This window comes from Dendrobates tinctorius, unplaced genomic scaffold (genome assembly GCF_039654945.1).
Source record: "Dendrobates tinctorius isolate UK_male_01 unplaced genomic scaffold, ASM3965494v1 ptg000070l, whole genome shotgun sequence".
Lineage (NCBI taxonomy): Eukaryota > Metazoa > Chordata > Amphibia > Anura > Dendrobatidae > Dendrobates > Dendrobates tinctorius.
This window is the reverse complement of record NW_027361738.1, coordinates 71,002,697-71,027,996: the sequence shown is the minus strand read 5'-3', so window position 1 is coordinate 71,027,996 and position 25,300 is coordinate 71,002,697. Positions and strand designations below refer to the sequence as shown.

The window sequence follows — 25,300 nt, the reverse complement described above, 5'->3', positions numbered from 1 at the left end:
AACTCCTCTGGGTAATATGAAAATTGTCTCTTCAGAGAAGAGGAGGACTAGAACTTTAGTGCCACCTACTAGAAGTAGCAACCCTAAAAGTCAATATTGACTCTCCAACGAGCCTTTCTACATGACTTAGGAGAAAAGCCAAAACCAAAATCAAAAAGTTTTGAAGTATGCCATTCTGTGACTGTGCTTAACTGGCCTGATCCATCCTACTCTGAAAACAGTTTTATTATTTTTGTTGGGGGGATGGGGGTCGGGTGTGGGGGTGCAGTGGGGAGAGGCAACAGACTTGCTAGGGGGCCTTATGATTTATATTTAGGCTCCTGGACATGTCTCAACTTAGACTAAACCTCCAGGACCTATATAATTTATAAAACTAGTCTAGAGACTTGTAGAGCTGATATATTTAGCTCACAGAGCATTATCTAGATCAGACCTGGGCAAAGTGTGGCCTTCGGGCCACATCTGTCCCTCTTGCTGTTCCAGTCCGTCCCATGTACTGAGACAGCCGAGGGGCTGAAAACAGAGGCCCACGGTTTCCACCGTGCCCTCCCCCACCACTGGCCCGCTGTCACCTTTTCCGGCATCCTCAGGATACAGACAGCAGTGAATGCATTGTGAAACAGCTGATGAGATTTTGTCATTGCATAGAGTCAGTGCACAGGGAACAGGAGCAGAACACCAGGGGAGTGGGAGAGAGGTGAGTATGTGGTTTTCTTTTTTTTCATGTGTATGGGATGGGTGTCTGGACATGGTCTCATGCTGGACATGGGGAGGCTATGTGGGGCTCATACTGGACATGTGGAGGCTATGTGAGGCTCATGCTGGACACGCAGACACTATATGGGGCTCATTCTGTTTATAGGAAGGCTATGTAGGGCTCATGCTGGACATGGTGAGGCTATGTGGGGCTCATGCTGGACATGGTGAGGCTATGTAGGGCTCATGCTGGACATGGTGAGGCTATGTGGTCTCATGCTGTATATGAGGAGGCTATGTGGGGCTTATGTTATATTTAGGAGTAGGGAGGCTATGTGGGGCTCATGCTGTATATAGAGAGGCTATGTGGGGCTCATGCTGTATATAGAGAGGCTATGTGGAACTGATGCCATATGTAGGGAGCCTATGTGGGGCTCATGCTGTATATAGGGAGGCTATGTGGGGCTCATGCTGGACATCGGGAGGCTATGTGGGCTCATGCTGTATATGAGGAGGCTATGTGGGGCTTATGTTATATTTAGGAGTAGGGAGGCTATGTGGGGCTCATGCTGTATATAGAGAGGCTATGTGGGGCTCATGCTGTATATAGAGAGGCTATGTGGAACTGATGCCATATGTAGGGAGCCTATGTGGGGCTCATGCTATATATAGGGAGGCTATGTGGGGCTCATGCTGGACATCGGGAGGCTATGTGGGCTCATGTTGTATATGAGGAGGCTATGTGGGGCTTATGTTATATTTAGGGAGGCTATGTGGGGCTCATGCTGTGTATAGGGAGGCTATGTGGGAGCTCTTAAGGTATATAAGGTTTGGTGTGTGGGCTTATATGCTATAAACAAGGGGCTGTGTGCCAGCTCAAACAGTGTATGTCAGCATACTTAATTCTGCTGAATCTTAAGTGATACAATTAATATTAATATAAAACAATTATAATGAATATGTTAATATTAATATTGAACAGAATTAATTTCAGGCTATTGGTTCGACCCTCCACAACAGCCACAGATTCTCATGTGGCCCCTCGGGAAAATTAATTGCCCACGCCTGGTCTAGATTGAATTGATTTGCTTCCTCTTCTCAGCTGAGACCAGGAGTAGGTATGTGGGCACGGATCTAGCACTCCAAGGGTATGTTCACACAACAAATGTGTTATATAGACATCCTGTTGGGACTAGTACTTAGTTTTCCTGTGAAGAATCTGCTTAATAAGTGACATACTGTACATATTTTCCGTAGTGGATTTTAATAATTTCAGTGAGATATATAGATTTTTTTTTTTTGCAGTGGTGCCATAAATAAGTGCAGAAATTTTTGATTGCATGTGCCCATTTGCATGCAGAGTACGTCTATTGTCTTTGTCTTTAATGCAGATTTAAGAGCAAAATCTGCTCTGAAATTTTTGTCAAATGTAGCACGTGTGAATAAACCCTTAGGCCATTTAAGACATTCAATTTTCACTTGCGGTCCATGTTCTATCTGTGTGGTTTTCACTCCATTGCAGCCTATTATGAATTCACGTGACATGTTCATGTTATTTTGTGAACCGAGTGTCCATGGGCCTACAAGAAAAAAGGATGGCACGCACTCCTGAGAAATATGGATACACGGATGTAGATCTTTTTTATATTTTATATTTATCTGCATCTATTTTTGCACAGCTGTTTTTCACCATTGACATTAGCTCACATCCCCATATTGTATTTTCAAGAAAGCAAGAGAAAAAAAAAATCATTACGATAAGTCATGCGCTTCATCTCATTGGAAACTTTGCTGTTTATCTGAGAGAAGTTATCAGATCTCTCTGCCAGGCACAATAATTGATAATCCTGGAGCAACAGCACTAAGCGGGCGGCCATAAATCTGCAAAAGTTAAACATTGTCTAAAGACACACCTGCCCATTCTAGTGACAGGAGAGGATGTGACAGCAGGTATCACCACTTCGCCCCGGATCAGCATAGATGTCTCATTTTTTTTCTCTTCACTGTAAATTTCAGCTTTTTATTTTTTTTGGACACAAATGATTAAAGACTGCAAACTGCTTGTTCCCCTTATATTATTATCTATCAATGCCGTTATAAGACCAAGTATTGGGGATGGATTTTGGTGCAGCCGAGGGTTCTCCGTACCTCTGGATTACGTGTGTGATTTCACGGATCAGTGTGGAGATGGCAGCGATGAAGCTTCATGTAAGTAGAGCTATAAACATTTTTTTTTTAATTATATATAATATGGGACTTAATAGAGCATCTGAATTTTGTGTGGGTTTTGTTTTTAGAACAGAAGAAAAGTTGCAGGACTTTTTTTTTTCTGTTCCAAAAAATTGACACAAAACGGATTCAATAGTAATCAATTGGGACCGTCTACTGGATAAATAACTTATTCAATGGATGACATTCGCTTCTTCCTAGCGATATCTGCCACAGACAGGGTTCCCCCACTCTCACTGCCTAAAACATTGAAGGGGTTTTCTAGGTTTTGGAGAACTCATGTCCTCAGGTTGAAGATTGCGTTAAAAAAAATTAGTATGGTGACCAGGAAGGGATGGACAGAGACAGAAGAGGGCTCCTGTGCAACAACACCAACATGTGGGCTCTTTGGAGCCCAATAGTTCAACATTTGAAGGTGGAAATGGCCTCTGTTACTTTACAGGGCACTGAGTGGCAGCACAAGGTTCACCAACAGTATGTCCACCCCTGTGACCAGGTATTGCAATCCATAGTGCATGCACACCACAAGACTCTTCCAAGTCAAAAAACGACCAGCACCAAAATCAGCAACAGTTCTGGTTGGTATCAGTTAACCAAATCTAACCTGTATATTAGAGGACTTCTTCCCAAACACCACAGACCACGACGTAGGCAGGCTTTGCCAACTGGAGCAGCCATTTTGTAATTTTATATGCTGGTTACTGATTTCATCGATCCAGTGTAAAGTCCCCTGTGTATCACATCAATGTGGGAAAAATGTATACAGGTATCTTTCAAAGAACTGAAACTGAAGGCTTACTGATATGGTTTTACAGTTAATTTTCTCTTTTAAAAAATCCTATATCAATGAAAAAAACAACAACTGTCCTTTACTCACTGTCACTGGATTCATCGTTGGGGTTCTGTCACTGCTCCCGATATCTGTTATTATTGCAGGTGTAAGAGGAAGCAGTGATACCCCTAAAGAGCCTTTGCCCAATGTGACATTAGAAAACAAAAAGCAAAAAACACAAATATCCTGAACTAAAAAGTAAAAAAATATACTGCAAATAATGCATAAAGGTAGTAATAATAATAAGGGTATTTAGTAAACATAATTTTGATCAAAATAATGTACAAGCCATCCCGCCACGTCACGGCAACCCTTGTGGGACAGTCCCTACTCTAGTATTTAAAACCTTTTCACTTGCCAAGTGACGTGAATGTGAATAAGGATCGAGCGGCTGAACTACTAGTAACAGCTTAGGCCAGACTGGATGGCTTTCCCAGCTCAGAAAAAGGGCGGTCACACCCATATATGCACTGAATGCACAATGAAATGAATAAAAAACAAATCTGAACTGAGAAAGTAAGTTAATGTGTATGCACAATGTAAGTGCATATTAACACATGACCATTAACCAGAGAAAACAAAAAGCAAAAACACAAATATCCTGAACTAAAAAGTAAAAAAATATACTGCAAATAATGCATAAAGGTAGTAATAATAATAATAAGGGTATTTTGTAAACATAATTTTGATCAGAATAATGTACAAGCCATCCCGCCACGTGACATGTGACCATGTGACATTAGCAAGGAAAGACCGCCATCTACAGGCCGGGTGGAACCAGGTGGAAACAATTTGTTTTTGTGCTGGACCTGGTCAGGTGACCTGCATTACAAAGTTCCTTGATATAAAAGCCCTGCAGGCAAACTGCAGAGGGATTTGGCACCATGCAAAATAGCAGAGCAAATGCGAACCAGGGATGGCGCCGAGGTCAGCATGACAGGACTCAACGGAAAACTTATGCCCCAAAGATGCCGTTCATTGCCTGACAATGTCTCCTGTGAGGTATATGCACCAGCCCCATATCTCCTGTGATCTATATACCACAGCCGCATGTCTCCTGTGATCTATATACTGCACTCCCCATGTCTCCTGTGATGTATGTACTATAGCCCCAGTGTCTCCCATGTGAAGTAAACAGCAGTCTCAGTATTTCCTATGTGATGTATATACAGTAGTCTCAGTGTCTCCTATGTGATATATATATATATATATATATATACAGCAGACTTGGTGTCTCCTATGTAATGTGTATACATCAGTCTCTTTGTCTCATGTGCTGTATACAGCAGTCTCAGTGTCTCCTATGTGATGTATATACAGGAGGCTTGGTGTCTCCTATGTAATGTATATAGCTTTCTCTGCATCTCCTATGTGATATGTATACAGTAGTCTCTGTGTCTCCAATTTGATGCATATACAGCAGTCTCAGCATCTTCTATATTATGTATACTGCAGATCTCTCACTGCTTGAGTTCTATAAATGTTACATGAGCAGTGATGAATTTCCCCTTGTGAGCAGACCTACAGTGTAATATACATCTGTATTTTGTATGACTTGCTGCTGCTAGTTCTTTTCAAAACTTATCATTGCAAAGAGACGTCTGTGCTACAGACCAGCACAAACCTGGAAAAGCAGCTATGAGCAGCAACATCATCCATACCACCTAACAGCACAGCTGCACCAATGAGGGGCAGTACCAGTTGTCACATTAGGGGTGAATTAATTAAATGTTTGATCAAATATAGCAGAGTTATTTTCAAGTTAATCATTTTATATGGCCCCCAAAGGATGGTATAAATATCCAAATGGCCCTTGGCAGAAAAACGGGTCCCCACCCTTGCTCTAAGGCAGGGGTCTCAAACTCAATTTACCCGGGGGCCACTGGAGGTAGAATCTGGGTGAGGCTGGGCCGCGTCAGGTTTGCACAAGAAAATCTCTTACAAAAACATTCCAAGGTTATCAAGGTCTTTATTTTTTCATCTTATTTTGTGTTAAAAAATAAATTAATGAATTCATAAGAAAAAATAAATCAATCAGTAATAAATAAATAAAATGAAAATGATAATAATACAGCAGATATAGAAGACTGAAGAAACCACATATAGTTGCTGACTAGAGAAATGTAATTATTATTATTCAGATTCAGATGTCTGTATTAGCAGTTCTTTAACATTTAACTTTCTTGAACATGAATGGAACATTGAACATGGCTTCTTCTGCCTACTTCTTGCTGCTAGAGATCTGACAGCACTTACTCTCGCATAGCCGAGCCACATTTGGCTTAAGGGAGGAAGCAGTTGAGACCCTCAGTAGGGCTTGAAGATGCTCATCAGTAATTCTGGACCTGTACTTGGACTTATTGAAGTTCAAGGTAGAGAAGAGCTTTTCACACAAGTATGTGCTCCCAAAAAGACACATGGTCAGCTTGAACATTCGGGAAAGCTCAGGGAAGCTGGGGGGCAATTCTCTCAAAAATTGCCTGAGCTTGTCTGCTTTTCTACTCACCTCCCCGAACTTGGCTTTGAGTTCAGAGTTGCACTGCAGGTCAATGAGCTCCATTTGAAGTACAGGAGGGGCATCTTGCACATCAAAGGAGAAGGGGTCCGCAAAAATTTGAAATGTGGCTCTGTGCGTCTTGAAGTCTGCAAATCTGTGATCAAATTCCTCCTGTAGCTTCAAAATGACATCCATATATTCCTCACAACTGAATGGTGTGCCTGCTTCCATGCGTGCCTTGCATGATGGGAAATGGCAAAGGTTTGTCTGAGAAAGCTGGGCTTTCCATAACATAAGTTTTGTAGAGAATGCTCTCACGTTGTCATAGGCAGCACTGACAAGTTGCCCCTGGCCTTGTAACTTCTTGTTCAGTACATTAAGCTTGTGTGTGATATCAACAAAAAAAGCGAAGTCCATGAGCCATTTTGGATCACTTAGCACCATCTTTCTCCATAAAGGCTTTCACTTCCGATCTCAACTCGAAAAATCTCTTCAATATGTTTCCCCTGCTGAGCCAACGTACCTCGGTGAAGTAGAGCACATCCCCATATTCTGACTCCATTTCCTCTAAAAAAGCACGAAACCTTCTGTGGTTTAAGCCCCTGGATCTGATTTGGTTGATGCATTTCACAACGAAAGACATCACATTGTCAAACTTCAGGCATTTGCTGAAAAGGGCCTGCTGATGGATAATGCCGAGCAATGACCTCCTCCACACCTTCCTCTTCCAGTTTTTTTTTAACAAGTGCCACCAGTCCATTTTTCCTCCCTGTCATTGATGGCGCTCCATCAGTTGTTATTCCAACAAACCTCCTCCAAGGTAAACCGGCATTCTCAAAGGCATCACACAGCTGGTAAAATATCTCCTGAGCGGTGGTCTGGCCATGCATTAGAATCACTGTGAGCAACTCCTCTATGACTTCAAAATTGTCATCAACACCACGGACATAGATTGCGAGCTGGGCAGTGTCGGTGATGTCTGTGGTCTCATCAAGAGCGACTGAGTATACACGGAAACATTTTGCTTTCTCACACAGTTGATCATAAATGTCACTTGACAGGTCAGAAATGCGCTCTGCTACGGTGTTGGCAGAAAGGCTGATGTTGCTAAATTGACCTTTCTTTTCTGGACAAACAATACTCGCAGCCTGTAATATGCACTTTTTTACAAATTCACCTTCTTTGAATGACTTTCCTGCTTTAGCAATCATCTCACTAACCACGTAGATAGCTTCGACTGCTGCATCATTCTCTTTGGTTGCTTTCTTAAAGAAATCTTGTTGCCTAAGTAGATACAGTGCCTTGTGAAAGTATTCGGCCCCCTGGAACTTTTCAACCTTTTCCCACATATCATGCTTCAAACATAAAGATACCAAATGTACATTTTTGGTGAAGAATCAACAACAAGTGGGACACAATTGTGAAGTTGAACGAAATTTATTGGTTTTTTAAAATTTTTGTGTAAATTCAAAAACTGAAACTTGGGGCGAGCAATATTATTCGTCCCCTTTACTTTCAGTGCAGCAAACCCACTCCAGAAGTTCATTGTGGATCTCTGAATGATCCAATGTTGTCCTAAATGACTAATGATGATAAATATAATCCGCCTGTGTGTAATCAAGTCTCCGTATAAATGCACCTGCTCTGTGATAGTCTCAGAGTTCTGTTTGAAGCACAGAGAGCATCATGAAGACCAAGGAATACAACAGGCAGGTCTGTAATACTGTTGTGCAGAAGTTTAAAGCCGGATTTGGATACAAAATGATTTCCAAAACTTTAAACATCCCAAGGAGCACTGTGCAAGCGATCATATTGAAATGGAAGGATCATACCACTGCAAATCTACCAAGACCCTAAACTTTCATCTCAAACAAGGAGAAGACTGATCAGAGATGCAGCCAAGTGGCCCATGATCACTCTGGATGAACTGCCGAGATCTACAGCTGAGGTGGGACAGTCTGTCCATAGGACAACAATCAGTCGTACACTGCACAAATCTGGCCTTTATGGAAAAGTGGCAAGAAGAAAGCCATTTCTCAAATATATCCATAAAAAGTGTCATTTAAAGTTTGCAACAAGCCACCTGGGAGACACACCAAACATGTGGAAGAAGGTGCTCTGGTCAGATGAAACCAAAATCCAACTTTTTGGCAACAATGCCAAACGATATGTTTGGCGTAAAGGCAACACAGCTCTTCACCTTGAACACACCATCCCCACTGTCAAATATGGTGGTGGCAGCATCATGGTTTGGGCCTGCTTTTCTTCAACAGGTACAGGGAAGATGGTTAAAATTGATGGGAACATGGAAGGAGCCAAATACAGGACCATTTTTGAAGAAAACCTGTTGGAGTCTGAAAAGACCTGAGACTGGGATGGAGATTCGTCTTCCAACAAGACAATTATCCCAAACAAAGCTAAATCTACAATGGAATGATTCACAAATAAACATATCCAAGTATTAGAATGGCCAAGTCAAAGTCCAGACCTGAATCCAATTGAGAATCTATGGAAAGAGCTGAAAACTGCTGTTCACAAACGATCTCCATCCAACCTCACTGAGCTCGAGCTGTTGGCCAAGGAAGAATGGGCAAGAATTTCAGTCTCTCAATGTGCAAAACTGATAGAGACATACCCCAAGTGACTTGCAGCTGTAATCACAGCAAAAGGTGGCGCAATAAAGTATTAAGTTAAAGGGGCCGAATAATATTGCACGCCCCACTCTTCAGTTTTTGAATTTCCACAAAAATTTAAAATAACCAATAAATTTCATTCAACTTCACAATTGTGTCCCACTTGTTGTTGGTTCTTCACCAAAAATTTACATTTGGTATCTTTATGTTTGAAGCCTGATATGTGGGAAAAGGTTGAAAAGTTCCAAGGGGCCGAATACTTTCGCAAGGCAATGTATCTTTTAAGATTAGCAACCCGGTTGGCTCTTTCATCTCCCTGGTATTTTGCATACTCCTCAGCATGTCTAGTTATGTAATGACGTTTCAAATTGTATTCTTTGTGCACTGCAACTTTCTCTGTGCAAATAAGACACGTCAGGATGCCCCTGTGCTCAGCAAAGAAATATTGCACCTTTCTCTTCACTGCAGGCTTTGAGAAAGATATGTTTGGGGCTGTGTAATAGATCATTCCACTTGGTGTCACTGTTTCAGTGTTAGCCGATGCATCTTTTCCGCTTTTTTTTCTGTTCCACTGAGCAGCAATTTCCGTGGCTGCCTCCATTTCTGAGCCTGGGGTAATGGCACAAGTTTGCAATAAGGCCGGCTGATGTCCCACCTCCGAGAGCAATATACCGCACCGCACCACCGCTCATTCTGAACCCGGCGCACCTTATTCTGTGGCGCGGTCCGGTCCCTGCTCGGCTGCTCCTGCTGCATGTGTTGTGATTGTGACTCATACGTCTTGCCTGCTGACAGCAGGCTGTTGTGACTGTCTAGCCATCATCATACTCACCTCCTCCTGCTGCAGGTCCAATGGTCCAGCGCCGACATCTTCTTCCTGTATGAGTGCGCGGTCACACGTCATTAAGCTCATGAATATGGGCACCATGCCTATGAGAGTGGACGGGCGTCCATATTCATGACCATAATGAGCGGTACTACGTGTGACTGGGATTTCACATGCGAGACTCGGCCCTTTTTCTCACATGTGTGATCCCGGCCGAGGTGAGGGCCGCAAACTATTGTCCCGAGGGCCCATGAGGTGAGGGACGCAAATTATTTTCCCGAGAGCCGCAGTTGGCCCACGGGCCGTGAGTTTGAGACCCCTGCTCTAAGGGAACATCACAGTGGCTGGGGCTGCACTCGCTTCTCTGCAGTGTCTATCGCTGCTCCTGGAACAGGACATTATCAGAAGGCTGGGGCTGCACTCATTTCTCTGAAACAGGACGTTATCTTGGGAAGGCACTGCTTTCACTTACCACAAGTACTTTCACTCCTGATGACATCCTGGTTCAGTGGATGTGATCGAGAAGTTACCATATATTCAATCACGGCCGCCGCCATCACAGTCATTGCTTCTAACACTACAGTTTCTTTCTCTGAAATGAATCATCATCATGGGATGGTGACAGAAGGTGAGTGACACCAGCTCTGCCCCACAGCTTTTATTACTGCCTTCAAATGAATGGTCAATAGGGGACAGCACTGGTATTACTCACACACCTTTTATCACCATAGTTGATGACAATTCATTTCAGGAAAGGGATTGTGGTGTTAGAAACAGTGGTGGTGATGGCGGCGACTGAAGTTGTGGTCACTTTTCGATTATCTCTAGCAGACCAAGTTGTCATCGAGGACAAGTAGCTGGGATTAGTAAAATCACAGTGCTGGTGCTTGATGACCTCTTGTTCAAGGGAGGGTGATAGAGGCTTCGTTGAAGTGAGTGTCGTCCCAGCCCCTTATGACATAAGTTTTGAGACTCCTCTCAAATGACACGTAAACAGGGAATGAGGAATAAAACACAAGTAGCAAATAGCAAGATAAGGAGAAGTGTAGAGAATTTAACAATACATTTTATTTAAAAAGTCCTTAGGGCTCAAAAATAGGTATTTATAAAGGGCTTTATTGGTATTGGACCAACCCTTAAAGGATCTTACCTTAGACCACAAATCAAAGCAATAATATTTTCAGAATGATTCTCTCCCTTTTTGGAGGCCATGCATCCTTCAAGATCTATTCCTTTCAACCTAAAATTGCAATTGGAAGCCAACGTCAAGGCATACGTCACTTTCCAGAACCACTGGTTTTTGTGAGGTTTGCCAAACCTAAAGTCTGGGACGTTTTCCCTATATCCCAGGAAATTTTGCAAGTATGCCCTAACTTAGTAACATAAGCGGGGAAGCAATGATGAAATATTATTTCATGGTTCTTGAGCACTTGTTTTCTGATAGCCTGAGAAGTTTTTGATTTTAATTTCTTTAACTTGAGCTCGAAAACATTGACAAATAGAGTTTTAGATCTCCAAAACTAGAGGATTTACCTTTATGAAAGGATGTGTTATGAAGACATCCATCTGACTTAGGACATGTGGACATCATAAAGATCTGTCCTTTGGTGGCAGCTTCCATTCTGTTCAGACTAAAGCCATCAATATATGGTAAGGGACTGATAGCCACTTTGCCAGCCACTCATCTAATAGACTGCAATGTCATTCAACATTTTTTTCTGGGGAAAGAACGATGAGATGACCCCTTTAATGTTTTTTCAAAATTTACATCACACATCAATGAATAATGCAAGAAAAAGGTTAAAAGGAGTTTGGCAAAGTCATATTTGCATAAATCATGTAGAAAATAAAGTTTGCATTAATGCAATGCCACATTATAATACAAATGGATTGTTTCCCAGTAATGATTTAGGCACGGATTTTGAAATGAGCCTAAGCATAAAGCATCGCCCATCTGTTAGTCACCGCTTTTGGACTTCAGACTCTTTCTCCGTCTAATATGTATTTTCAAGGAGAAAATTATTGAAAGAGGTATCACAGTTCAAGCGCTCTTTATAAGGAATCTTATTATGATAAAGATGCCTTAATACACTTTATCTATGACAAGTGGAGAGAACTTATGGCTCCATACATGATCTTTTAGCCTTCGGAGGCTATATTTATGATGTCGCTTCCAATAAAATAATTACACCTTTATAAAAGATCTGCACTATTAATGAATGATGAGATATAACTCCAAAGTGCAGTGTTGTTGGGTAAGGACATTACTAATATAGCCAATAAAGCACTTGAGTCGAAAAATAATAAAGTGAATGTTCCTCAGGGTATTTATAAGCATCCTGCGGCTTATTACTACCCATTGTCATAAAAACGTTCAGGGATAAATCTAAAGTTTGTTCTACGAATTAAGCATCAAAGTATTGGCCACCATAACTCGTCATAATCCCTATCATGAGATAATGCTGTGGATGGAAAACGATAAGAAAATAATTTTGATTACCACAATCGTACTTACCAACATTGGTGTTGGCAAAATAGGTAGTCTTAAGCTGGCCATACACATTAAATGGCTGTGTCATGAGTGTGTCGCGTCCTCCTGAGAGATCTGGGGTTAAGCGATCTTTATGTACTGCAAATCACAGATCTTCCATTTAGCCTGTGTGTTTTGTTCCTCATATTAAATGGACTTCATTTCCTTTGGCACTGAAGAGGTTAATGACTCTTTGTATGCTGGTTAGAGACGTCCAGCTCCATATTACAGCTGCTCCTGACCTACGCATTTTCTCTCTCTATAATACCTGGCCATACTTTCTCACCCCTGCCTGTGAAAGTTTACTTCCTGGCCTGCTGGAGTTGGTGTGCTGAAGTTAACTTTCGTAGTTGCTGCTGGAGATTGTTGCCTGCTGTTTTTGTTTTTCTCCATTATCCTATTCCCATTTGGTCCTTTCCTTTATTCCTCTCTACCCTTGGTGTTTTGTATGTAAGTTGCTTATTTTTATCCCTATTTGTCTACACATGTTTATACATGGATATTTCTGTCCCAGGCGAGGAGGAAGATACAGCTTAGGACATTGACAGGAGCATAGTAAGGTCAGAAACTTGGGCCTCTTCACCTTCAAGAGTAACTCTGGAACAGGGATAGCTTGGGTCCCATTTCCAGAGACAGTTTGAGGCTCCCCTTCCTTACTGAAGACAGCGTGACAGGCTGTTGACTGAACGATGCTTTGGCCGATTGTTTGGTGGACAGCCATTTCAGCTGAATCTCCCAATCTCCTATTTTCTCTACTATAAAGCCGCTGACTGACATGTTGGCCAGCAACTTATCTCCGGGAGAAGAATGCGTTCGGCAGTCCAAAATCTGACATGCCTAATTGACTTTTGCACCAGTCTGGTGACGCCCCCATACACATTAGACTGCCAGTCAAACCCACCAATATTTGTGGGTTCTGCCAACATTTGCCTAATGTGTTTGGAGGACTTTAAGCTCTGCCTTCTAGGTTTTAACTATAGTGGGTGCAGGGGTTTCAGTTGAACCTGGGCCTTGGAGTCACAAGGGGTCTTAAAAGATCCCATTGTCCCATAAGACCAATACTATTAAAGCTCTCTAAAAGTTGGAAATTTTTCATTAAGGCCCACAAGCTTCAAGTTACACCACTACGACTGCCTGCTCCTAACCTGCTGAGGAAGCTTGTCAAGAATTTTTGGAGTAAGGAACAGCTTTAGGATCATACTAGAGAAGCGCCATCTAAGCTTTACAGATATAAACGAAACGAGCCACTAAGCTCTATGATTGGCTGCAGCACTATCAATATTATGTCCCCACTGCAGACAAACAGAGACCAAAGCAGTGTTGGAGAAATAGCTCTGGACCCAGGTAAATAAAGTAAAGCTCCACTTTTTTTTTCTTGTACACTTAACTGAGCCTATGAGTAAATGTTTGATGAAAGCAGACAACTCATTTGAACGGAACCTGTTATGTAAAAAAACGTTAACCTGCAGATATGGGGTTAATCTGCAGAATAATGGGAGGAGTTCTGACACCGTTTTACACCGGCACTGAGAGCCCCAATCCCAGGAGGAAATTAATTACCTTTCTAACTAGAAAGATATGACTATTTAATATTTTGCTTAGTTTTTACCTAAATACTCTTTTATTGCACAATATAGAGGAATGCATTGACTTTCCAGCCTAGAGATTACAGTAATTTTTTATAGATTTTGCTTTTCTGAAAGTTAATCATAAATACATTAAATCTAGGTAAATTGTAAAATATTTGCATGAATTATACAGATCTATTCTCTAATCTTTAAAACGATCTGTGTTGCCCTAAATATCGTTTATTTTTTGGGGTTTAAATTCTCGCTTTACCTTCATTAATTAAAATATTTGTGAATCTAATGTTATAAATGATTCCTGAACTGTCGAATCTCAACGGCTAAAACCTGGTTATGATAAATTTTAAAAATCGTTTGTAAAAGCAAATCTGCGAAAGTTATCAAAATGCTAAATGAGATATTTATCAGAGAATTCATCAAACTGTTTTACGCTATCAGTTCTTACACGTTTCAAGGGCACTTTTAGCTAATGCAAAATCACATTGAGCTCCTTAGGGGTTCATCAGCTTTGCCAAAATGTATACAATGAAAATAACCGAGCAGCTATGCTCCTAAGAAAGTATCCGGCTGAGAATATTTACAATGGAGAAAGTCATAAATAATTCTGTGAAATAAAAACGATACTATATGAGCTCAAGGTTCATTTTCGAGGTTGTCAAAAACGAAGAGTTTTCTATTGGAAACTTTTAGGAAAGGCTCCTCGTTTGGGGAGTTTTGGGTAGAATTTTTCATTTCTTTGTCCCGAGTTTTTCAAACATTTTTGGGAAGTTTTTTTTGCCTAGTGTTTTTTTTGGTTTTTTTGCAGCCTTTCAGTCGGACAGTATTAGATACTGTTAGGAGTGGCGGAAGGCACTAAAAAAAAAAAAAATTAAAGTGCCTTCGCCACTCGGGGTCCACCGTGCGGTGGATGACAAAACCGCTGCTGAGAGAGGCAGAGCACTAAAGCGGTAATATGCACAGGGTTCTAACTCACCCAGGTGCAAAAAGGCAAGCTCTGTTAAATGGCACAGAGCTGCAGGGAAAAATAATACCAAAAGTATCGCTGAGCCTGTTAACAGCACAGGATCTCAGGGGCACACGTGCGGTAGCCAGAAACTGGAGTAGTTAAATACAGTCACTACAACCGTGCAGACTTACCGTGTACACGTGTGCTCGGCGTCACAACTGTGCACGCCTGGACAGGCTGAAAATATCGCAAGCTCCATGCAGGACGCTAAGCTGCTGGAAAGATGGAGCTTGTGCGCGCTGGCACTAGCACAGGTGCTGACAGAATACCACTCACTCACACAGACGTAATAACCGAGGGAAGGGGTTTCTTAATGAGTCAGTCACCAGTCCAAGCATCCGTCACCATACACACAGCAGCAGTATAAAAATACTACACTGTGTTCCAAATTATTATGCAAATGATATTTTTCTATGATTTTCCTAAATAGTCAGTACAAATGACAGTCAGTCTAATAAAAGTCATCACCCGTTAGAGTATACATCAAATTTTATTGAAGAAACCTCCCAATGATAACAGTATAATCTCCAAAATGAATAAAAACTCAAATTGCACTGTTCCAAATTATTAGGCACAGTAGAATTTCTAAACATTTGATCTGTTTTAAAGAGCAGAAAATGTTCATTTGTGGAATTTGCAGCATTAGGAGGTCACATTCACTGAACAAAAAAGCTATTTAACTCCAAAACATCCTAACAGGCCAAGTTACATGGTAACATAGGAACCCTTCTGTGACATCACCTTCACAATTCTTGCATCCATTGAACTTGGGAGTTTTTGGAGAGTTTCTGCTTGGATTTCTTTGCATGAAGTCGGAATAGCCTCCCAGAGTTGCTGTTTTGATGTGAACTGCCTCCCTCATAGATCTTTTTCTTGATGATACTCCAAAGGTTCTCTACAGGGTTGAGGTCAGGGGAAGATGGTGGCCACGCCATGAGTTTATCTCCTTTTATGCAGTCAATGACTCAGAGGTATTCTTTGCAGCATGAGATGGTGCATTGTCATGCATGAAGAGGATTTTGCTCCTGAAGGCACATTTCTGCTTTTTATACCATGGAAGACAGCTGTCAGTCAGAAACTCTATATACAGTACTTTGCAGAGGTCATTTTCACACCTTCAGGAACCTTAAAGAGCCCTACCAGCTGCTTCCCCATGATTCCGGCCCAAAACATGACTCCTCCTCCTCCTTGCTGAAGTCGCAGCCTTGTTGAGACATAGTGGCCATCCACCAACCATCCACTACTCCATCCATCTGGACCATCCAGGGTTGCTCGACACTCATCAGTAAACAAGACTGTATGAAAAATAGTCTTCATGTATGTCTGGACCCACTGCTACAATTTCTGCTTGTGAACACTTTTTAGGGGTGGCCGAATAGTAGGTTTATGCACCATAGCAAGCCTTTGAAGGATCCTACACCATGAGGTTCGAGGGACTCCAGAGGCACCAGCAGCTTTAAATATCTGTTTGCTGGTTTGTAATGGCTTTTTAGCAGCTGCTCTCTTAATCCGATGAACTTGCCTGGCAGAAACCTTCCTCATTCTGCCTTTATCAGCACAAACATGTCTGTGCTCAGAATCAACCACAAATCTCTTAACAGTACGATGGTCATGTTTAAATTTTTGGGAAATATCTAATGTTTTCATCTCTTGACCAAGGCATTGCACTATTTGATGCTTTTCAGCAGCAGAGAGGTCCTTTTTCTTTCCTAAATTCCTTGAAACCTGTGCCCTGCTTAATAATGTGGAACATCATTCTTAAGTAGTTTTCCTTTAATTGGGCTCACCTGATAAACTAATTATCACAGGAATTTGAGATTGATTTCACTGATCAAAAGAGCCCTGGTACACAATACCATCTATGAGTTTATTTGAAAAACAAAAAATTACATCTTTATGACACTTAAATCCAATTTGCATAATAATTTGGAACGCAGTGTAGCGCATGGCATAACGGCCATGTGCACTTTTTATAGCGTACGGGACCTGCCGGAAATCTCCAGAGCCATGAGCTAAGCCAATGAAATCAGGAGCAGGACCTGAGCACCTGACTCCTGGACTCCAATGGGAGCTCGTCCTGTGGGCATGCTCAGAAGCTGGGAAAAAGGACTTAGCCTCTGGAGACAAATGTGTGAATCTGGATTCCCGCATAGGCCTTATAGAACCCAGATTCCTAACATTACCCCCCTCTTAGGGCCCCCTCCTCCCTGAACCCTCCGGTCCACCAGCCTGTGCCCGACAGCGGTACAGGTCTCAGACTCATCAAAAGGCGAACCTGATGTCCCGGTAGGTGAAACCGAAAAGCGGGACACACGGACGGTATCAGGGGAGGACAGATCACCAGGTCTCAGGAGGGACACCCGGGAGACAATGGGAGTTTTAGGAGACGGCCGCCGTGTATCAACGGGCGTAGCCACACTCCGTTCAGGAAGGCTATCCCGAGCACATAGGGTGCATGCCCGAATACATTTTTTTACGTCCCGTGCCCTGTGCGGCCACCAATACGAGCCAGCCAAAGACTTCGTGGTCTGCATATAGCCATGATGGCCGTCCGCATTGGGCGCGTGTGCCCACGCGAGGACTTTAGGCCGCTGGCAAGGAGGGACAAAAGTCTTGCTTACCGGCTCACAGTCAGAGCATTGCGGGAAACTGTCTTCCTGGGAAGCAGCAAGTAGGTGGTGACAACCCCACACGGGCTCTTGAGCCGGACATGTCTCAGAAATGGCGCGAGACACCTCCATGGGTTCAGGAGGTAGAACCTCTGGCTCGGGCAGGTCCAGAGGCTCAAAAAATTTGGGAGCTGGAGTACCTCTCCGTTTGGAGTGCGCTTGCTCCAAACCACGCTCAGAAAAACAGAGGTCAATCCGTGAGGAGATAGATATTAACTCCTCCAGGGTGGTAGGAATTTCTCTCGTGAAGAGAGCATCCTTGACGTGCTCCGCTAATTCCTCCCAAAATACAGGAATCAGAGCCTTGTCAGACCACTCTAACTTGGACACCAGTGTCCAAAAACGGACGACGTATTGACTGACCGAGAGTGATCCCTGAGACAAGGTGAGCAGTTGGAGAGAGGTGTCGTGTGTAACCCGTGGACCGAGAAACACCTGCCTGATAGCAGTTAGCAGATTAGCTGCGGTCCGGATATCCGGGTCACCACGCTCCCATAGTGGCATAGCCCATTCCAGCGCCTTGCCCGACAGTAAGGATATAATAAAGGCCACCTTGGCCCGCTCTGTAGGGAATTGCGCAGCCAGCAGATCCAGGTGAATCGAGCACTGGCTGATAAAGCCTCTACAGGAGGCGCCATCCCCAGAATATTTTTCAGGTAACGGGAGGCGGGTAACTGTCGGCGCAAGGGCGGACATGGACATACGCCCAACCGCGTCCGTGAGTGCTTGGACAGCAGCATCTGTGGCCTGCGAAGCTGCGAGAGCTCTCTCAAGGGTAGCCAAGCGAGTCTCGAGTTGTCGCACACACTGCAACAGTTGCTGCTGATCTGCCATCTCCAGCCAGACCCTGGCGCTAGTATTATGTTAGGAGTGGCGGAAGGCACTAAAAAAAAAAAAAAATTAAAGTGCCTTCGCCACTCGGGGTCCACCGTGCGGTGGATGACAAAACCGCTGCTGAGAGAGGCAGAGCACTAAAGCGGTAATATGCACAGGGTTCTAACTCACCCAGGTGCAAAAAGGCAAGCTCTGTTAAATGACACAGAACTGCAGGGAAAAATAATACCAAAAGTATCGCTGAGCCTGTTAACAGCACAGGATCTCAGCGGCACACGTGCAGTAGCCGGAAACCAGAGTAGTTAACTATAGTCACTACAACTGAGCAGACTTACCATGTACACATGTGCTCGGCGTCGCAACTGGGCACGCCTGGACAGGCTGCAAATATCGCAAGTGCGATGTAGGACGCTAAGCTGCTGGAAAGATGGAGCTTGTGTGCACTGGCGCTAGCGCAGGTGCTGACAGAATACCACTCACTCACACAGACGTAATAAACGAGGGAAGGGGTTTCTTAATGAGTCAGTCACCAGTCCAAGCATCCGTCACCATACACACAGCAGCAGTATAAAAATACTAGCGCATGGCATAACGGCCATGCAAACTTTTTATAGCGTACGGGACCTGCCGGAAATCTCCAGAGCCATGAGCTAAGCCAATGAAATCAGGAGCAGGACCTGAGCACCTGACTCCTGGACTCCAATGGGAGCTCATCCCGTGGGCATGCTCAGAAGCTGGGAAAAAGGACTTAGCCTCTGGAGACAAATGTGTGAATCTGGATTACCGCATAGGCCTTATAGAACCCAGATTCCTAACAGATACAACACATTCCCTTAATGAATCCTATTATTGGTACTAGTTAGAGTTGAGCAAATTTTTCAACATTCGGTTCAGATTACGATCACCGGCGAATATTGTATTTGCAATATTTGCCGAACACAGCCGAACGCTATTGGAGTCAATGGGAGTAGAAATGAGCAAAAATATTCAGAAAAACATAATTTCAGCACGTATAGGGTACCAATATGGCATGAATATGGCAAATTCAGATTCAGCGACCGATTCCGAACATATTCGGTTAACTCTATTAGAAACTCAACTGCATAATTATCATCATAATTCAATTGGACAGTGCCTATTTTAAGCATTTTGTTTATGGGAAGCTTTAAATAAGTGACGCGCACTTTGTTTTTTTTTCCCACCAAGCTTTTTCTCAATCTGAAATGGAGGAAAAATGTTCAGAAGACTGAACATACGAACAGCAAAGTAGTTTTACAATAGAAATAACCAGAAAGAGTCTTTCAAGAATTTTGTGAGCACTTTTTAAGGTTTTTTCTTAGAGTGGATCAGCTCCAAAAGGCTCCTCAAAAAACTCCATGTTCACATATTCATATTTTATAAAGCAAACTTTGGAGTCCTGGATGATTAATTATTAAGACTAGCGTTTCTCAACTTTCCTATGCCTTGTACCCTATTACTTACAAATTATAGCAAAGAATCTCAGAAACTATGATCGTCCACCATGCTGTCTGACAGATGCACAATGAAAGTTTCAGAGCCTTAAACTGGCTTTATGTCACCATTATTACCATTGTCTATCTTCCATGGTCATGGCAAACTGACTTATTAGGGAATCTATTGGCACCCAAGGTTCATGTCTTGTCAGCCATTGGTATGGACCCCTTAGAGACATGACATCTAACCCCTGGTGTACATGTACCATAGATTGAGCTAAGATTTGGAGTATTGTTGGTTGAACAGGTGGCAAACAATAGACCACTGTGACCAAATTAAAGTGAACATCCAGTGAAAACAAGTTATCACGTATCCTGGAGAGGTGATAGTCTGTTTTCACCAGACAACCCCTTTAAGTCCACTAAACTTAAGCATACGCTCCATACAAGTCTCAGTCCCTATGACGTGTATTTCCCTACAGTGATATTTCATGTTTTTACAGACGTTTGAAGAATTATGGGCACATATAAAAACAGAACCAAGTTTCTGCCAGGAATAAGACTTGTCAGTCACGCAAAGTTACTCAGATTAGACAGGTCAGACTATGTGTGTGCCGATGTCAATTTATTTGCCTTTCCTTTCCCAGAGAAACTGTAGAAAATGATTGTCTTGCTCCTTTTATTCCACATAACAATTTAAAACAGTTGTTTAGTCCACATAAGTGACTGTCCTCTCCGTAGGTGGTTTCTCTCCATCGGCCTCTTACAGCACTATATGTGCTGGAACTTTCTTTCCAGCATGCATTGGTCTACCATTGTCCTGTTACTTTCCTTCCCTGAAGTGAAAACCCTTCTCTTTGCTATGCCTGCATGTAGAGTGACAGACAGGAGAGCAGAAGCTGAGAGGCAAATACCCACCTTCTTGTAGACTCAAAGACCAAAACACTAGCTGTGGACCGGCGAAACCTGGTACCTACTTTATGTAATCCTTTTTGGGTCTCTGCTGCTCCATTTATCTTCTTCTTGCGAGTTTCTCCAGCAGCTGTTGTGCCATTTTTTTCTTACGTCGTAGTTAAGTTAGTGGATTTCTAGTGTCGTGTTCAACATGAAGACCCTTGAGATCCGTCAGCAGACAACCCTGCATGGTGCATCAAAGTGGGACCGATGGCTTGTGTATAGGAATTATTATATTTTGAGCGATTTCACTCTTTAGCTCATAAGATGATATACCCTGAGTGTATGTAGGAAAAAGCTGTGAAAAGATTTGTGTTTACCGGCTGGAAGAAAAGTACACCCCCTTCGATTTTTATACTATTTAATTATATTTGTTTGCTTTATCGCACTTTTGTTTTGCTAGAATTTTGGTAAAATAATGACCCAATAGATTGGTTTACGGCTCACAGTATATTTTAATGGTGAATTTGAGCTGAACTCTTGATGTTTGGTTACACAACTTATAGTTAATGATTACACTTATTAGGGCTAATTTATTACTGGGCTAATGCTTTAACCTCTTTAGGACACAGCCATTTTTCATTTTTACGATTTCATTTTTTCATCCTCTTCTTATAAGGGTCATAATAAGTTCATAAGTAACATCTTTATTTTTCCTTTGATATAGCCATATGAGGGTTTGTTTTTTTAAGGGAAGATTTGTAGTTTTGCATTACACCATTTATTTTACCATACAATGCACTAAAAAGCATGAACAAAAATATCAAGTGTGATGAGATGGTGAAAATTTCAATTCTAATGTAGTTTTTTTTTGTTTTATTTTTTTTATGGAGTTCATTATACAGTAAAAATCACTTGACAACTTAAATCTTGAGGTCAGTGCGATTAGGTCGATAGCAAAGTTAAAGCACCACTCCAGCGGTTATTTGTATTGCTATCAGGATCCTGACAGCGCCGGCGTACAGCCTCCGCTGAGCAGGGACTCACCCGCACTGTAGGGACCCCTGGGGATCAGGACAGGCAGAAAGTATAGGTGCACAGGACCTGAGTGATGAAGTTTAGCAAGACGGCACGGGACCTACGGTCACGTGACTGCAAGGGGGCGGGGCTTAGCGTCCTGCTTTCAGAGAAGACAGAAAACTCAGAGTCAGGCATAACGGAGGTCATTCACAGTACGGACAGCGAGATACAGGAGGGATAAACAGACGGGAGGTCAGACAAAGCCAAAGGTCATAGACAAGAGGGTGACATGGTACCAAGGGGATGAGCAGAGAGAAGTCGAGTCACAAGCAGAGAGTAATACACCAGAGGTAGCGCAGTACAAGAGGGACAGGCAGAACTCGTAACAGGGACAGAACCGGATCAAAACCAAACAAGCAAGCAAGTTATCAGGCACAAGGCACACGTACGCACAAGGTCAACTAACTCAGCCGAGGGCAGGAGTATAACTGACACCGGACCTAGGTCCAGTGAGCATTATATAGCCGTCTGCCAGGGGGAGGCGGAACAATTAACCCCCAGTCAGACCAGGACGGGCCAAAGCGAAACCCCGTCCTGGATCATGACAATTGCAGTGCTGGAGTGAAGCTCCCAGTCTAAGTTCCCTGCACCTCGTCTTATATTTTCCAGCCAATGTCTTCATCTTTTGAACATAACATTGTCCCAAAGCATCATGGCTGCAACATTGACTTTTCAATAAAGTAATATTGTGTTGTTACTTATCCATCTTCACCAGTGTCGGACTGGATTGGCAAAGGCCAACCAGTAACAGTGACTCTTGGGGCCCGCTGTTCACTTATATGCAAAAATAACCTATCCCTACTGAACAGACGCACTTTTCCTTCTATGGACTAATAATTTGGGTAGCTTGCTTAATGAATGATAAGATGATGCCTTTTTTTCTGCACTACATATTAGCATTTCTTTACAGTGGCCTACCGGAGGATTGCCCTGTTCTTCTGTCGGCCAGTCCAAGCCTGATCTTGATGTTTTCATGCAATAATCAGTAAGAGGTGGCGATTCCAGCATTGGCTCTGCCCATATGCCTATATGTAGCACACTGCTGCCCCCACAATCCATATACAGTATATCCAGATGAAGCCTTCAAATGTTGTATACTTGTAAAGCCTATACCAAACAGAGACATTGCTGGAATTGCAGTGCAGAGATACTCAACTACAACATACAAATTGTTATACCTCCATTGCCCAGCAGATGTATTGGGCCATGTATGGGGCTTAAAGGGGGATATGAATTGGTCAGGTAGCAGGTCTGTGGAAACAACCAGAGACCTTCAAAAGTAAATTCAACTTATTAGGGCAAAAATCAACATTTTCCATCTTTCTGCTTCTGTATTATTCGCGTCAATCACTTGCAATCTTACACTGTTGGATTGTAGCTTTTTTTGCTTCCTATCACTGACTTACTTAACAAGTGTTGGGTCCTAGCTTCAATAAAGATGTAAAACCAAACACCCCTACAGGAAGTATTATTCTAGTCTTGGGCACCGGAGTAATACATGTCAGAATGTCCAAGGAAAGTTTTCTCTGATAGAGAAAACTTACAGATGGGTTTATTACTAAATAATAAATTGAATTTCCAAACTGCAGCTCTAAATCTGATTTTCCATCAGAAATAAGTGAGCATCTGGTATGGGATAAATGCACCGTTATCCTTTCATCTAAGCCTGCAATATCATTATCTGCATGAAGGCAAACAAACAAACATGGTGACCTGTGGAGAAATGGAGGAAAACAATGACACATGCTGATATATGAGAACATTGGCTCGGAATCAAGAAGTCTGCGTACTGTACTCATGGAAAGATTAAGTGCAAAGGCTGAGGATTTACTCAGTTTAAAATGAAGGATAATATAAAATCACAATCAGTCTGCGCTAGGTGATAAAATAGTTATTATGACGCCCCCTAATGTTCCTGTCAGTCATTTTTTTAAGCATACACATAGAGTATCGTTCCAGCCTCTGGTAGGGTGCGGGGTGTCCATGCAGTGAGGACGATGCCATAACATAGGCGCCGTTTCATGTCAAAGTACAGAGACACACACTATAGAATAGCAGGAATCTACTGAGCTATTACATAAAAAGGAGTTAAAAAAGTCTAAAGCTTCATTCAGACATCCATGATTTTTTATAGTATGTAAAAAAAAAACCAGATCTAATTCATCAGTGTTTGGTCCGTGTGTCAGTTTTTACTATCAGTGTTTCATAGATGGAAAAAGAAATAAATTACAAGGCTTTTCCTATCCATTACAAGGTTGATTACGGACTGTTCATGGATACCATTCGTGCGCTGGCTGTGATTTTCATGGAGCCATAGTAAATTTCACCCTCAACGTGGACCAAAAATTGACTTTTTTTCACAATTTTTTTGGGTAGAAACAAGGTCTGCAAAAAAACATGGACATGTGAACAGACCCATGGACCAGCATGGATATGTGTTCTATCCGTGAACAATGCAAAAAGAATGCGTATGTGATTCGTGGACCTCTGAATGAGGTCTAAGAATGAGGTTAAAGAAGACATTTAAAAAAAAAAAAGTTCATGTTGAACTGGACACATGATGTAATAGTAGCTGCAGAGTGGAATAAACTTGTGTTTTCTTTAATTTCGCCTCTCTGGGCTGTATCATTACATCTTACATCTCACACACTGAGAAACCTGAGCTAATAGGGGCGTGTTCTTTATCTGCTGTGTTGCTACCTGCTGATGATTGGGCAACTCATACAGGGAGAAGAAGTACACGCCTCCAGTGAAGAATATCTGATAACACCCAATAGGACTTAACAAAAGTTGACTCATTAGGTGCCAAATACTTTGATTGCTAATAACTCCACAATGGAGAGGTGAAATAATAATAATAATAATAATAATAATAAAAAAGCTTTATTCCTATCTGCAGTCACTATTTCATCATGTGTCCAACATGAAAAATTTGGTGAAAGATCCTCTTTAAGGAGCCCAATTACAGATACAGTTCTGCGCAGAGTTTGGAACGCACAGGTTAGAGAGAACAGTGCTTATTATTGTTGTCAAAAATGCAATAAAAAGGAAGATTATTTATTGTAAAGTGTTCTTTTTTTACCAAATACCAACAGTAATTGGTGTTATCATAACCATAAAAACGCAGGTTTAATAGGTTTTGAGCAAAAAACAAAACAATTATGTAATAATTTTTTGTATCTGCCACTCCCCCCCTCAAAAAATAAATAATAATAATAATAAAATATATATATATATTTACTTAATTTCTCTATCTCTATTTTTTTCTCAACTTCTTGGAGCTGATTTATAAGAAAAGAAGACTCATGAGAGACACATAAAAGAAAAACACTCCAATCATAATGAACTTAGTGACAGATTCTCTGTTAACTAATTCAGCAGCCCGCAATGTGCAGGGAAACAACTAGCCCCTATAAGCTAAATGGAGCAAAATTCTTACAGCACCACTCCAGCATTTTTCTTTATTGCACTGCTGGAGTGGTGCTTTAAATGGAAGTCTCCTGTCCCCTCTTTGATACTCACCTTCCGGCATTC

The 25,300-nt window shown here is 42.2% G+C and overlaps 1 protein-coding gene across 2 annotated transcripts in view; it reads left to right on the top strand.

The window, feature by feature from the left end:
• Window positions 1–2,636: 2,636 nt before the first annotated feature.
• MALRD1 (MAM and LDL receptor class A domain containing 1) overlaps window positions 2,637–25,300 on the top strand; it is a 586,417-nt gene continuing 563,753 nt past the window's right edge. For both annotated transcript variants that reach the window (XR_012233447.1, XM_073581848.1), the window contains exon 1: window positions 2,637–2,904. Coding sequence is in view for 1 of the 2 variants with exons in the window: in XM_073581848.1 (XP_073437949.1) it covers window positions 2,736–2,904 (169 nt within the window). In the remaining variant the exon portion in view is untranslated. The remainder of the gene's footprint in view (window positions 2,905–25,300) is intronic.